Raw genomic sequence first — 16,004 nt, 5'->3', positions numbered from 1 at the left:
CCTGCCCCTCTGACTTTTGGAGGGTCAACATTTGCGAAAGCAACAATCTAAATCTAAGATGTAGGTGTTATCATTGTTTCTGCCAAGTAAAGCCATGGACCCACTCTGTTGCTTTTTTTCCTCCCCTCCCCTCTTTTTTTTTTATTTCATACCAGCACTATGTTATCAAGACACAGAATATTATATGGCAGAAGTAAACCTGCATAAATTCTAACTTTACTCCTGACAGTGTCCTGGTAATGCAATTAAGAAGTTCAGTTGAAATCATAACAGCATGGGCTTTAATAAATTACATAATGTCTTGATGATAATATAAAAGTACAGATTATGAGAAATTACAGTCTATAACAATGTCTTGAAAATACCATAAAGAGACAGAGAAGATACTGCATAGCACCATAACATGGTAAAATAAAGTAAGACATTTTAGTAGAAGGACAATTTAATAAAGTAATGATACATATTTACCTGTTTTAAACTATTCCATTCTTTACAAAATGGTTAAATATTGCTCTGTTAAGAGTGAGTCACGGCAGAAAGGACTCCACACACCTAATGGTAATGTCATCAATGTCATCAATCTCAGAAAACTAGTTCTAAGTGACAGTGTGTCACCAGTTTGACTTAGTAAAGAAATTTCTTAATACATTCATTAGGTTTGTTGACAGAAAAACAACGCGGAGGCACTGGAAACCTAACAGAATTTAAAGGGGAACTACTGTTTTTTGCAACCTGGACCTTATTTCTGGCATAAAATACGATCATTTACTCACCCATATAACTTTTATGAATTTGTTTTTCTTTGAGGGATAATTAGATCTGCTTATATCCATATAGTGGGAGTGACTGGGGCACCGAAACGCAGCCTCTAAATAACACATTATCTGCCGCGAAACTCATTCATTTCACCAATATTTTGTTATCGTACGCTAGTGCTATTCCCCGTTGAGTCCGGAGTTACCTGTTATCATCATCCGTGGTCTGTAGATCGACCTACAGACCCTGGATGATGTCGTCTCTGAGCGCGGCGCGCACCCACGACAGTCGGCTTGTTTACCTGTAATTTGCTACTGCTAGTTTTTTACAACATGGCTGAAAATTTTTCTGCTTCTGAGGTTGTGGACGAACCATAGCAGTAGCAAATTACAGATCATTTAGAGGCTGCGTTTCGGTGCCCCAGTCACTCCCACTACATGGATATACGCTGATCTAATTATCTCCCGAAGGAATACAAATTACACAAAAGTTATATGGGTGAGTAAACAATAATGTTTTATGCCAGAAATAAAGGTCCAGGTTGTAAAAAACAGTAGTTCCCCTTTGAATATTTTTTTTTAAAAGGAAGTGAATATTGAAATAAAGGGAAAACTATAACATTATAACATCTGCGTAAATAGTAAATGCTCGCTTATAAAGGTGTTTGGGAATGCCATAGGTTTGGCATTTGTTGCTGCCCGGCCCCTCGCAGGACCGAATTGCAGATGGCAGCTCATGTAGTTGAGCTGATTGTTGTGCAGGTAGGTCCTTGGTGGGAACTTTGCATCGCCTGTCACACCCTTTACAGTCAATGGTCACAGCACACTAAAAGGCCCTTGCGCTGGGTGCACTGGTTTGCATCCGGGCCTATATATAGGCCATAATCAAGCAAGTCCACCTGCTTTAGTGTGTGTCTTATCAGTACATTTACAAAAGAGGGTGTGATGGCCAAAACCCCTGTGTGTTACAGGTAAATGTTTATCATCTAAAGTAAATATTAAGTAGCCCATACTGATTAATGGCTAAAGGGTGACGCTGTTGCAGTTTTAAACACTTTCCTGATATTGTAAAAAGTCTCTTGTGTTTCCAGCAAACCAGTTAGATTACTTGTTTGATGACTTCCGACTTTGTAATGTCTGACTTTGACAAGCTTAAGCTCAGGGGTTTCCAGTGTGGGTTTAGGCCAAATGTATCCACGGTAATAGGTGATTCTAAATCACCTATTAACATGGGTGTGAGTATGAATGATTCTTTGTGTGTCTTTGTTAGTCACAGCCAATTTACCCAACCCTAGAATCGCTCATTAACCTATTATGCATGTCTTTGAAATGTGGCACCATTACTAAACACTGTTCTCTGTTCAGATCCAGCCTGGGGAAAATAAAGTTTCTTATTTTTTCCCTTACTTGCCCATCCGACTGGGTCCATCATTTGTGAAGCAACAATTTCTCCATTTTATTCAGTGTATTATCAGTGCTTGATTATAAGCCCGGAGTCCCCAGATGTCAAGGATGTCTGACAATATTTAAATAGGCATTAAATTATGACACAATAATGTTTACTCTGCACTTTATCAGGTGTGGCAAGGTTAATTCAACAGCATAGTAAATATGGCTAAAGACACTAAGGCAATACAACAAAAACAACATTGTAGCTTACTGAAGAGATTTTATTAGACTGCTTTATGGCTGTCTTCCTCTTAGACTTCCCTAGGTAGCATCAGAAATACAGATTTCACTGAAATCATAAAATCTCGGACCTTTATAAATAACTTGATATTATCGGGATAATAACATAGAAGTGCCGATTATAAGAAATTACACTCTATTGCAATGTTCTGGCAATACTATTTAGAGCCACACAAGATTTCTGACATGTTATTGCATTTCAGAATATATCAAAAACAGCATAGAGTAAACAGAAAAAAACAGACATTTCAGAAGAAGATCCTATGTATTCTGATAGATTAAAATGCTTCCCTAAATATCAATCTTTTCCAAGTATTTACAGATAAATTACACTTTGATGTTTAAATTAGTATAAACTTCACATGCTTGAATATTGATTTTTTAAGAGTGGGTCATGGCCTAAAGCTTTGACACGCAGAACTGTCTCCAGACACCTAATGGCAATGTCATCAATCGTAGGATCAAACTTATTTGCAAAGAGGTGGTGTTGTCTCAGGAGCCAAGAGAGGTCACCAGCCCCATAAACACATACAGCTCTCCTGTATGTACCAGTGCAGTGGTAGTACGGGGCTCCCTTTTTCACATCTCCTGCCAAATAGCTCCACTTCACCACACGAGCAAGGGCTTGCATGTCAGACGTATCGTACTTGATGTTAGCAGGCATTGATCCAGGAACAGAGGGCATCCTCTGCAGAGTGGCCCACAGGTGCTCATCAGGGCTGTATGTGTCCTTTTCCCACTCCAGTAATGTCTGAACCTCTCTGTCCTGCATCACGTGTTTCACAAAGGCTCTTGTCACCACAAAGTAGGCATTTCCTGAGAACATGGGGCTGCTGATGGGCGGAGGACTCTTCCTCACATTTGTCCTGATAACAGTGTTAGTGACATTGTGATGATACTGCCAGCGTGCTTTCTTGTAGCTGTTGGTGGTTTCAGTCTCCATGCTGTTTTGCCCATTAAGGGCCTTCAGTGTCTTTACCATCTCTCTATTTGTTTTAACGGGGAAATCTGTGCCACAGGTGTTAAGCAGGTACTTCCAGTCCACATGAGAGTTTAGCAGATCTTTCATACAGTTCAGGTCCGCCTGCACTCGAGACCACGAGGCATAAACCACTCTTTCTAATTTACTGGCTACAAACACATTGGGAAAGCATGAAACAATGGCTTTGACAGCCTCTTGAAATTCTGTGGAGGATTTCAGGTCCACATGTACGCAGTAGACGTTCTGAGGAGCATAAATAGCTCGCAGAAGTCGCTCAAACATCTCAATTTTCTCATGGATCACCACTGAGTACGCAATGGGAAAGTTTTCCTCCTCCTTACTGAGAGGCACTGTAATGAAGCCTCTCTTTTTGACGTACGCTGGACAGTCCTTTGTTGCATTAAGGTAGAAGTCCTCTGACAACATATTCTGCTTTTTCCTGAATGCCAGAAGTGTTTCTAACTCACTACTTTTACCCCGTAAATGTCCGTTGATGATAGCTGAGCAGCCAGGTAGGTCAACAGAGAACTGCTGTGGTATGTTGAGATCCAATAACTGCAGCGTGCCAGTTTCCCAAAGAACAAAGGTAAGGAACATACCCATTAGGATGAGAGAGAGTGTCCTCAGCAGCATGCTGCCCATCTTGAGCCTTACAAAAGCCATTTCCTTGCTTGGAGTTATTACAGGACAGGTGACCTTGTCTATTGAGGACGCAGTTTGACCAAGTGAGGAGAGGCTGCAGTGCTCCAGTCATAAAGAAACACAAACTGATTCGTCCCCTAGGGGTGTGTCATACTAAGGTGTGTGGAAAAATTCTTGAAGTAACTTCCAATAGTTTGTGAAGAGGATCTCCCCCATTTTACATCCTGGTATTTCGCCAGCGGTTTGTTTGCTAAGAGTAAATGCCATTGTAATTTAATTTAGTCTGAAATTAAATAACCTTTAACAGGAATAAGCAGTTACAGAAGATGAATGAATGAATGAATGAATGAAATTAAATATCAAATAAACCTAGCATACCAGTTAGATAAGTGTACTACACAATCAGTTAGAGCATATTTTAATTTCATATTATAATTCTCTTTACAACAAATCATATAGATTTCTGGATGAATCAAAAATTGTCCCAGAAGAGTGTTTTCGTCCACATCCTGGTTTGCATCCGTCGCTTTTCACGGATGAAGCCTCATCCACATCTACCTCATCTCCGCTATCTTGCTCAAGCACACCACATGTTGATGCAATAGACTTAAATTAAAAGTTTACTTCAGAGCTCTGGAGAACATGCCTGTTTCCTGACCGTATCCTGATTTGTGCTGTCGGGCCTCTACACACGGTGCTGGCACAAGCAAAACCTGTTTCTATGTGGCTCATGACAGTCAGCATGTCTACCTGAGTAGATGTCACAAACACAGCAGTTCTGTTGTAAAAATACTTACAGGGTTACAGCAAATAGTAGTTTCAACAAGTAGCTGTGATTTGTTCAACCTTGTGAAGAACCTCCAAAGGTGCGGTTTGATTGCTGCTCAGTTAAAAATAATAATATTCATTTTATTTATTTTTCTTTACGACTTAAAACCAGTTTGTCCAGATGAAGCTAATTCATTTATCACAGCTGTGTGTCTGAACATATATATGGATTTGATTCATAAGGGCCCCACAGCATATGAAGAAATATAGTACATGCGCCTCTTCAGAACATGGATAGCAGACTTTGTCCTTCAGAGTGCTGCCCCAGTCGCACGTCATGCAGCCCTGAGGCGAGGAAAAGCGCTCGCATTGCATATGTATTCCGGGAAACTTTACGGAAAAATGAATGTCTAATATTGACACACTGGGATGATACCACAGACGGACAATAGGCTGCTGCTGAGCTGTACAAACAACACTGATGACTGAGAAATTTGTCAGTAAATTTCAGGTAACAGTTCCTTCATCTGTACCTGCGCAGGTCTGACAACTGGCATGGCACTGTTTGCAGATGTCATTAAGCTGGTAGTAGCATTGTAAGCAACGCTCAACACACATCTTGGGGCTTTACACAAGAGCTTGAGACAGAGTAGTTACATGTATGTTGTCCTCAATCTAGTCAGTTGTTTAACTTGAATTTGACAAATATTCTTTGTAAAGCAGTCATCGTTCAGCTTTTACTTTTACATGCAAAGGTAAGTTGACAAAATCTATGACTGCAACTCAAATTACATTTGTCATCAAGGTCAAAAATAAGATTATTATCAAGTCCCGTAAATGTAAAATAGATATGCAAATAAAACAATGATTGATGCACTTAAACATTAGTATAATATGATCACTGTGAAGGTTTGGGGAAAGCTGTCTATGCAGGGGAGCTGGTCACATTTCAAACACATTACTGTTTGACCTGAAAGATGATACTGCCTTCCAGATAAGACAGTAATGTGTTTGGATCACCCTCTCTCATACTGTACCGCCGGGTTCCTGATCTGGTGACACATAATCAAACAATGGTCAAGGAATGTCACATCATTACATTTACAAAAGAGGTGTGATCACAACCACGTTTTAGAGGCAAGTGCGTGTGTTGCTGCCCAACCCCGACAAAAGTAACGGCACTGATGGCAACTCATGCAGTTGAACTAGTCATTATAGTACATTTAGGTCTGTGGTGGCCAGTCTCTGTCACCTGTCCCACCACACAATAACGTGTTTGGATTCAACACGAGTCCCGTCTCACACTGGGTGCACTGGTTCGTGTCGGTGCAGCTCACAGATGTCTGGTTGCAATGTGCGTCTAATCAAACAAGAGGATGTGATCACCACCGTATTTAGATAAATGAAGTAAATGGTGTATTTCGTTATCACTAAACCCAGATAGTGTCTCAGGTTAATACTTGGAGACTGTTGCCTTCTTGTTATCAAAGCTTTCCTGTATTATAAGCCTGTTGTGGATGAAATCCAGCTCTATCACTAGCTTTAAGACCTGTGAATTTATAATTGGTTTTGTTGATCACAGTATTAGGCTTAGTGTCAGGGTACGGGCCCCTTGCTTATCTGTACAACTGGGCTGTCAGTTCTATGTCTACAACTAGCTGGACCTCAGTGTGGCCCCTTTCTTTTAAATTCTTGTTCGAGGCTATCCAGGAAAACAGCATTATCCAAGATGTGTCCTTTAACATTTTTGGGATATTGTTTTCAACATAGTCAGAAAACAATATTGTCCTGTTTTTTTTTTTTGTTTTTTTTTTTTTATTTATTTAGAAAATTTTCATTTTTCCACAAAAGAAATCATTCACTGACATAGGACCCTATGAATTAACATACAAGTAGATAGAATGCAATACAAATACTATAAAGGTAAATCACATGAAAAATATACATTTGTACCCAAGGGAATAACAGCAATACAATATCAATCACAGAGAAACACAACAATCTTATAATAACCCATATTCCTCCATCAGTCATCCAAATACAGAGTAATACAGTTCCACCTTTGTTCAAAAGTGTCCATCTTAAACTTGCAGTCATTTGCTCCATTGCGTCGACCCTTTTCAGTTTCTGTACCCAGTGAGTTATGGTCGGTGGTTTTGGATCCTTCCAGTTGACAGTTATCATTTTCTTAGTAATCAGTAAGTATCCATAACATGTATCTTTGATATAAACAATATGTCTCCTTAGCTCCCAGTAGGAATATCAGTGGGTCTAATGGAGAGTTCACTTGTAAAATTTTGTCAGTTTCTTCTTAAACTTTCTTCCAGAATCCCTGGATCTCTGGGCATTGTCCTGCACATTCAATACAGGTTTAGTACATATGATGAATCCAAAGACTCCTTGACACTCCAGTTGTATGGACCCAAAAGCAGAACACAGAAGCAAATAGATGAATGAAAACCAGTTGAACTGAATATTTAGGATGGAGCTCGACTGGAGATTAGTGCCAATCTCGGTTGGTTGTTGCGGAGAGAGATACATTTCTTGAAGGACTATATTAGACCTGATTAGTTTTAGCTAACTGCACACAATAATCAGCTGGTTGTGTTCTTATTTTTCTGTGTCGATCACTTCCACTAGATGGTGCCATAAATACAGATTTCATTGAAGTCATAAAAGCATGGGGGCTCTGGCTTGTAGAGGTGGCTGTAGTATCGCAAGGTGTCACACAGAGAATTGGGAATTGAACATGGGAGCATCCAGTTGATACACCTAACGTCACAAGTCAGCAAGACCCTCGCAAAACTATCCAACATACAAAAGGAAAATTTCATTTCATTTCATTGAAGTAACGGTTAGTGTCCTCGGTTGTATCAGAAATAAACTGGACCAACATCCTGCTCACACTAGACATCGGAATGAAACAACTTTCATCTTTCTGTATGTAACTCTCACACAGTCATGCATAAACACACACACACACACCAGATTATTCCCGCTTCTATAACATGTATGTTCAACTTTAATGTGTGCTCAGCTTCTACAGAGGCACGGAGACACAGACACATTGGAAATGTGCATGTCTTCAGTAATCAGGAATAAAAAGGACTCAAATAATCAACCACTTGATGAAATTAAAGGCAGATATATTAATTATATCTTACACTAAACGCCTCCGAGAAGACAGATGGGGAGCCCAGTGGGTGGTTGCAGCAAACTAGCAGCGGTTCATCAAGTGTGTGGAAATACTTCACTAAAGATGAAGCCCATACTACCATGGCATGCAGAATATGTAAGTCAGTCCTGAAAAACAACACATGTACTACTGCAACTCTCAGTCATCTGAAAAGACGGTCCAAATCCCCTCAGCTGCAGTCAGTTCACTGAGAAGAGTGTTTTTGTCCACGCCCTGCTTTGCATCCGTCGCTTTTCACGGATGAAGCTGTAACATCAATAAATGGATCCACGTGTCCTCATCTCCACTATCTTCCTTTAGCACACGACATGTTGATGAAATCTCTTCCTGGCAAGGGCCTTGACCAAAGCAAACAAAGCCAGGAAGATTAAGATTAAGAGTAGTGCAATATATGGGCAGAGACCTCAGATGTTGTATGCTTTGCCTGCTAGCTTCAAAGCGCATGTGTTTATCTTTTGTTTTATTAGTTGACATTGCGACTGTGGTTGTAGAGCAAGAGCCGCACGTTTATTGAGGACACAGTTTGACCAAGTGAGGAGAGGGTGCAATCCTCCAGTTCATAAAGAAACTCAAACTGATTCATCCCCTAGGGGCGTGTAAAAATAAAGTTTTGAAAAAAATAATTCTTGAAGTAACTTCCAGTATTTAATGAAGAGGATCTGACACATTTTACATCCTGGTATTTCAACACCAGTGGCTTGTTTACTAAGAATAAATGCCAATATAATTGAATCTAGTCTGAAATTAAATCTAAAATAAACCTAACATGCCAGTTATATAGTACTATACAATCAATTAGAGCATCACATTATACTTCTCTTTACAACAAATATATAGATTTCACTTAATATACAAGACCAATCAACTTTTTCACAAATCTTTGCATCTGTCGCTTCTCACGGATGAAGCTATAACATCAATAAATGGATCCATGTGTACCTCATCTCCGCTATCTTGCTTTCGCACACCACATGTTGGTGAAATCTCTTCCTGGCAAGGGCCTTGACCAAAGCAAACAAAGCCAGAAAGATTAAGATTAATAGTAGTGCAATATATGGGCAGAGATCTCAGATGTTGTATGCTTTGCCTGCTAGCTTCAAAGCGCATGTGTTTATCTTTTGTTTTATTAGTTGACATTGCGACTGTGGTTGTAGAGCAAGAGCCGCACGTTTATTGAGGACACAGTTTGACCAAGTGAGGAGAGGGTGCAATCCTCCAGTTCATAAAGAAACTCAAACTGATTCATCCCCTAGGGGCGTGTAAAAATAAAGTTTTGAAAAAAATAATTCTTGAAGTAACTTCCAGTATTTAATGAAGAGGATCTGACACATTTTACATCCTGGTATTTCAACACCAGTGGCTTGTTTACTAAGAATAAATGCCAATATAATTGAATCTAGTCTGAAATTAAATCTAAAATAAACCTAACATGCCAGTTATATAGTACTATACAATCAATTAGAGCATCACATTATACTTCTCTTTACAACAAATATATAGATTTCACTTAATATACAAGACCAATCAACTTTTTCACAAATCTTTGCATCTGTCGCTTCTCACGGATGAAGCTATAACATCAATAAATGGATCCATGTGTACCTCATCTCCGCTATCTTGCTTTCGCACACCACATGTTGGTGAAATCTCTTCCTGGCAAGGGCCTTGACCAAAGCAAACAAAGCCAGAAAGATTAAGATTAATAGTAGTGCAATATATGGGCAGAGATCTCAGATGTTGTATGCTTGCTAGCATCTTACATCTTGCTGTTATGTGCTGGATTGCCAGATTGTCTCAGGGGCATCTTTGCACAGCCTGCACATTATATATATATATATATAGACACACACACACATATACACACATATATATACATATATATGCACTGCCTGGCCATAAAAAAACACACTCTAACATGTCACTGGACCTTTAGCTTTGATTACAGCACGCATTCGCTGTGGCATTGTTTCGATAAGCTTCTACAATGTCACAAGATTTTTTTCCATCCAGTGTTGCATTCATTTTTCACCAAGATCTTGTATTGATGATGGGAGAGTCTGACCAGGGAGAGTCCTAAATATTCTGGTGTTAAGGTCTGGACTCTGTGGTGGCCAATCTGTGTGTGAAAATGATGTCTCATGCTCCCTGAACCACTCTTTCACAATTTGAGCCCCATGAATATGTCCATGCCATCAGGGAAGAAAAAGTACATTGATGGAATAACCTGGTCATTCAGTATATTCAGGTAGTCAGCTGACCTCATTCTTTGGACACATAATGTTGCTGAATCTAGACCTGACCAACTGCAGCAACCCCAGATCATGGCACTGCCCCCACAGGCTTGTACAGTAGACACTAGGCATCACTTCATCTGCCTCTCTACTTACCCTGATATGATGGTTCCCCACTATCCTTCCAGTTTTTAATAATGCGATGGACAGTTCTTAACCCGATTTTAGTAGTTTTTTCAACCTGTTGTTTTTCTCTGCTTCTTGCATGCCAATGATTTGACCCTTCTCAAACATATTTTCCACGACCACAGGATGTGTCTTTAGACATGGTTGTTTAACAAATGAGCCTTCACGTCATCACAACGTCTTCACAACATCATCAAGCTGCTGTCTGCTCAGGTGGAAGGACCTGATAGCCAAGGACATCAAGGCTGGAATGAATTATCATATCCTCCACCTCATTCACACCAAGAACACTTAAGACCTCTCTATAGACAATCACACGACACAGATCCAGATCCTCTCAGCGGCAGTCAATTAACAGCTTCACCAAAAGTCAGTAACAGAGAGAAGGAGGCTGCAAATCAACGCTTTGCTGTTGAATTTCATTGTCCAAAGTTATTAGACCTTTGACTGCTATACACTCTTGGCCCTCAGAGTGCTGCCTCAGTCACACATCGGGCAGCCCTGAGGCAAGGAGTCTGGAAGCATGCACGCAATACATACATATGCCAGGGAACTTTGTGGAAAAGTGAATGTCTAATATTGACACACTGGGATGATACCACGAATGGACAATGGGCTGTTGTTGAGCTATACAAACAACACGAAAATCACTCAGAACAAATATTCCAGATAAGTGAGCTGACAGAAGTGTTGTGGGCAGCGCTCAACACATACCCTGGGGCTTTACAGAAGAGGAAATAAATAAGTCCTGGTTCTACACACGCAATTTACACAGAAATGACATAACTATACTGTCTCAGTTTACACCATTTTACATATTTCCATTATTTTTAGTACATTTATTTTATGTGTCATTTTAGATAGATAGATAGATAGATAGATAGATAGATGCGCAATGTGTGCAGCAAAGTTGCTGGCTGATGTTTTACCATTCTATGTTGCGAGCACCTTTTACTTTGCTGTGGTTTATTGGGGGAGTAGTACCAGCAAAAAGGATTTAAGTAAGATCAACAAATTGATCTGATAGGCTGGTCACGTTGTTGGAAGTGAGTTGGAGATTTGTCTCAGTGGGGGTGAGGAGGACACTGGACCAACTGCTCTCCATAATGGACAACCCATCTTATCCACTACACCAGACTACAGACTGATTCAGCTCTGCTCCCACAGTGGATGCTACAGGACTTCTCTCATACCTTACTCTATCTATGGAGAAGCCAGATTACATTCTGGCTCTGTAAGCAAGTGTGATTTGTTTTCAGACATGCTCTTTTGTCAACTGAATGACAGTAGATAATGTCCTTTACACCAGAATCCTGATGATGATGTTTAGAAAATGGCACACAGAAACATAGGTGTAGGAGTCATAATACAGAGATATACAAAAGCCCAAGACAGATGCAAATTGATGAATAAAAACTAGTTTAATTAAATATTCAGTATTCTGACTAACCCTAACAATGGACTGGTAGAGGCTGGTTTGAGTTCAGACACATCAAATAGATCTTCATGGTATGGGGTATCCAACCCCAACCTTAACACCTTGCACACCACAAAAGGGGCAATATGCAAGTTTTTTGGAATCAGTCTTTAAGAGAATATTAAATAGTCAAAACATTCTTGTTTGAGCGTTGAGCGAAGCAATGCAGCACAGGTCATTCTCTTGAACTTGCGTCAGTGACAGAGATGCGTTTGAATGGCGGGGGCTGCAATCCCACATAAAATGAAATTAATTTTCAAAATACAACAGTAAACAGGATTTTTTTTTTTTTTTTTTTTACTAATAAATGTCAAGTACTCCTTACGTCCAATAATCATCCATCACTGACCTAAAAGTAAAATGTATAATTATTAACATATTCTTCAACTTCAAATCCTGCCAACATCTATGGCCCCAAAAATGAAAACCAAACCCTCTTGCACAGTTTCTTTTCACTATTGTGTGACTCAACAAATATTATTCTTGCAAAAGAGTAAAATATTGTCATTAATCTCTAAATGGGCCGCTCAAACTCAAATTCGTATTTTTTTGCTAGACTAAGCACACCACATGCAAATCACAAGTAGATCTATAATAGTATACCCCATTTACAGCTTCATGTGAAATTTTATGATGGTGATAAATAGTATGTAAAGGAATATGGCACCTCTTCAGAAAAGTATCGGCCCTCTACACAGCGTGGATAGCAGACTTTGTCCTTCAGAGTGCTGCACCAGTCGGATGTCACGCACCCTTGAGGCGAGTAGTCTGCAAACACACACACATTACATACATATGATTCATATAAGTCAAAAGTTATTGCCCAATATTGACACATTTTGAAAATAAATACCACAGATGGACGATAGGCTGCTGAGTTACAGAAACGAAACTAAATGACCGACAAATCTATCATTACAAATATTCCAGAGAACAGTCATTTCGTCTGTACCTGTGCAGGTTTTACAGCTGGTGTGGCACTGTTTGCAGATGTCACTGAGCTGATAGAAGCGTTGTGGGCAGTGCTCAACACACAGTTTGGTGCCCTGCAGCTCCAGGAGAGGAGGCGAACAGGCCCTGCGGGACTCGGGTCCAGGTGCCTCACAGGTTCCCGGGTTCGAATCCATGGGCCGACTGGGCCTTTCTGTGTGGAGTTTGCATGTTCTCCCTGTGTCTGCGTGGGTTCCTCCAACTGTACAAAGACATTAGGTTCATTGGTGATTCTAAATTGGCCGTAGGTGTGCATGTGAGTGTAAATGGTTGTCTGTCTCTCTGAGTTAGCCCTGCGATAGACTGGTGACCTATCCGGGGTGTGCCCCACATCTTGCCCGATGGCAGCTGGAACAGGCTCCAGCAGACCCCGCAACCCTTCACAGGAATAAGCGGTTACAGAATTTAGGAGGGAGCTAGACTGGAGATTAGTGCCAGTGGTTGTTGCGGAGAGCAGGTCAGGCTGGTAGTAGACCTGAGTGGCTGCCTGGAGAAGCAGGATGATTACATTTTTTGAAGGACTATATTATACCTGATTAGTTTTAGCTAACTGCACACAATAATCAGCTGGTTGCGTTCTTCTTTTTCTGTGTAGATCACTTCCAACTCCACTAGATGGTGCCATAAATACAGATTTCATTGAAGTCATAAACGCATGGAGGCTCTGGCTTGTAGAGATGGCTGTAACATTGCAAGGTGTCACACAGAGAGGGGGATTGAACATGGGAGCATCCAGCTGATACATCTAACATCACAAGTCTGCAAGACCCTCGCAAAACTATCCAACAAACAAACGGAAAATGAAATTTCATTTCATTGAAGTAACAGTTAGTTATCTTTCTGTAGCCTACCTAACTCTCACACAGTCATGCATAAACACACACACACAAACCAGGTTATTCCCACTTCTATAACATGAAGTACTTAATGTGTACTCAACTTCTACAGAGGCACAGAAACACTTTAATTGGAAATGTGCATGTCTTCAGTAACCAGGAATAAAAAGAACTCAAATAATCACCACTTGATGAAATTAAATGCAGATACAATTGTCTTACAGGAAACCCACATAAAATTAAATACATTTTCAAAATACTGGACTTTAAAATAAATAGCCCTCTATCAAAAGAACATTCTATCTTTTCTTCACCCCAACAGTTATTTCCATAACATTCATGATTATTACAATACTGACTCAACAAAATAGTTAATTACTAGTGTACAGTTTACTTCCTTACTACTTTTCCATCCTCTCTTGCATACATCTACCTACTACAAAACATTTAAGAAGAGCATTTACATTTTAATAAATTAATATGGTCCCAAATTATACTTTCTTATTTAAATTATTATACACTTCACATGCTTGAATATTGATTTTTTAAGACTGGGTCATGGTCTAAAGCTTTGACACGCAGAACTGTCTCCAGACACCTAATGGCAATGTCATCAATCGTAGGATCAAACTTATTTGCAAAGAGGTGGTGTTGTCTCAGGAGCCAACGGAGGTCACCAGCCCCATAAACACATACAGCTCTCCTGTATGTACCAGTGCAGTGGTAGTACGGGGCTCCCTTTTTCACATCTCCTGCTAAATCTCCCCACTTCACCACACGAACAAGGGCTTGCATGTCAGACGTATCGTACTTGATGTTAGCAGGCATTGATCCAGGAACAGAGGGCATCCTCTGCAGAGTGGCCCACAGGTGCTCATCAGGGCTGTATGTGTCCTTTTCCCACTCCAGTAATGTCTGAACCTCTCTGTCCTGCATCACGTGTTTCACAAAGGCTCTTGTCACCACAAAGTAGGCATTTCCTGCGAACATGGGGATGCTGATGGGCGGAGGACTCTTCCTCACATTTGTCCTGATAACAGTGTTAGTGACATTGTGATGATACTGCCAGCGTACTTTCTTGTAGTAGTTGGTGGTTTCAGTCTCCATGCTGTTTCGCCCATTAAGGGCCTTCAGTGCCTTTACCATCTCTCTATTTGTTTTAATGGGGAAATCTGTGCCACAGGTGTTAAGCAGGTACTTCCAGTCCACATGAGAGTTTAGCAGATCTTTCATGCAGTTCAGGTCCGCCTGCACTCGAGACCACGAGGCATAAACCACTCTTTCTAATTTACTGGCTACAAACACATTGGGAAAGCATGAAACAATGGCTTTGACAGCCTCTCGGAATTCTGTGGAGGATTTCAGGTCCACATGTACGCAGTAGACGTTCTGAGGAGCATAAATAGCTCGTAGAAGTCGCTCAAACATCTCAATTTTCTCATGGATCACCATAGAATACGCAATGGGAAAGTTTTCCTCCTCCTTACTGAGAGGCACTGTAATGAAGCCTCTCTTTTTGACGTACGCTGGACAGTCCTTTGTTGCATTAAGGTAGAAGCTCTCTGAAAACATATTCTGCTTTTTCCTGAATGCCAGAAGTGTTTCTAACTCACTACTTTTACCCCGTACATGTCCATTGATGATAGCTGAGCAGCCAGGCAGGTCAACAGAGAACTGCTGTGGTATGTTGAGATCCAATAACGGCAGCGTGCCAGTTTCCCAAAAAACAAAGCAAAGGAACATACCCATTAGGACGAGAGAGAGTGTCCTCAGCAGCATGCTGCCCCTCTTGAGTCTTACAAAAGCCATTTCCTTGCTTGGAGTTACTACAGGACAGGTGACCTTGTCTATTGAGGACGCAGTTTGACCAAGTGAGGAGAGGCTGCAGTGCTCCAGTCATAAAGAAACACAAACTGATTCGTCCCCTAGGGGTGTGTCAAAATAAAGTTTGAAAAAAAACCTTGAAGTAACTTCCACAAGTTTGTGAAGAGGATTTGGCCCATTTTACATCCTGGTATTTGAATACCAGTGGTTTGTTTACTAAGAATAAATACCAATGTAATTTAATCTAGTCTAAATATAAAATAAATATACCAGTTATATAGTACAATGCTATCAATTAGAGCATATTTCCATTCCATAGTCTCACTTCTATCCCATCCTATCTGTCATTTGTATGTAACTATATGTTCTATATTATGCTTGTGTGTACTTTAATTGTGTTTTAACTATTTCGTGTATTTTAATTGTGT

At 40.3% G+C, this 16,004-nt stretch overlaps 2 protein-coding genes across 2 annotated transcripts; both read right to left on the bottom strand.

The window, feature by feature from the left end:
• Positions 1 to 2,796: 2,796 nt before the first annotated feature.
• LOC311495732 (beta-1,3-galactosyl-O-glycosyl-glycoprotein beta-1,6-N-acetylglucosaminyltransferase 3-like) lies at positions 2,797 to 4,334 on the bottom strand. Its single transcript, XM_084555294.1, has one exon. It carries the CDS (start codon positions 4,087 to 4,089, stop codon positions 2,803 to 2,805), a length of 1,287 nt encoding a protein of 428 aa, XP_084411420.1. The 5' UTR covers positions 4,090 to 4,334; the 3' UTR covers positions 2,797 to 2,802.
• A 9,812-nt stretch (positions 4,335 to 14,146) lies between these two features.
• On the bottom strand, positions 14,147 to 15,620 carry LOC311495730 (beta-1,3-galactosyl-O-glycosyl-glycoprotein beta-1,6-N-acetylglucosaminyltransferase 3-like). Its single transcript, XM_084555292.1, has one exon. It carries the CDS (start codon positions 15,559 to 15,561, stop codon positions 14,275 to 14,277), a length of 1,287 nt encoding a protein of 428 aa, XP_084411418.1. The 5' UTR covers positions 15,562 to 15,620; the 3' UTR covers positions 14,147 to 14,274.
• Positions 15,621 to 16,004: the final 384 nt, after the last annotated feature.

The sequence above is a fragment of the Chelon labrosus genome, assembly GCF_963514085.1.
Source record: "Chelon labrosus genome assembly, chromosome: 11".
Classification (NCBI taxonomy): Eukaryota; Metazoa; Chordata; class Actinopteri; order Mugiliformes; family Mugilidae; genus Chelon; species Chelon labrosus.
This window is presented reverse-complemented; position numbering and strand designations above follow the sequence as displayed.

What these genes read in the sequence shown, in the direction of transcription:
- LOC311495732 (XM_084555294.1), bottom strand. Translation starts at nt 4,089, where the DNA reads ATGGCTTTTGTAAGGCTCAAGATGGGCAGCATGCTGCTGAGGACACTC.
- LOC311495730 (XM_084555292.1), bottom strand. Translation starts at nt 15,561, where the DNA reads ATGGCTTTTGTAAGACTCAAGAGGGGCAGCATGCTGCTGAGGACACTC.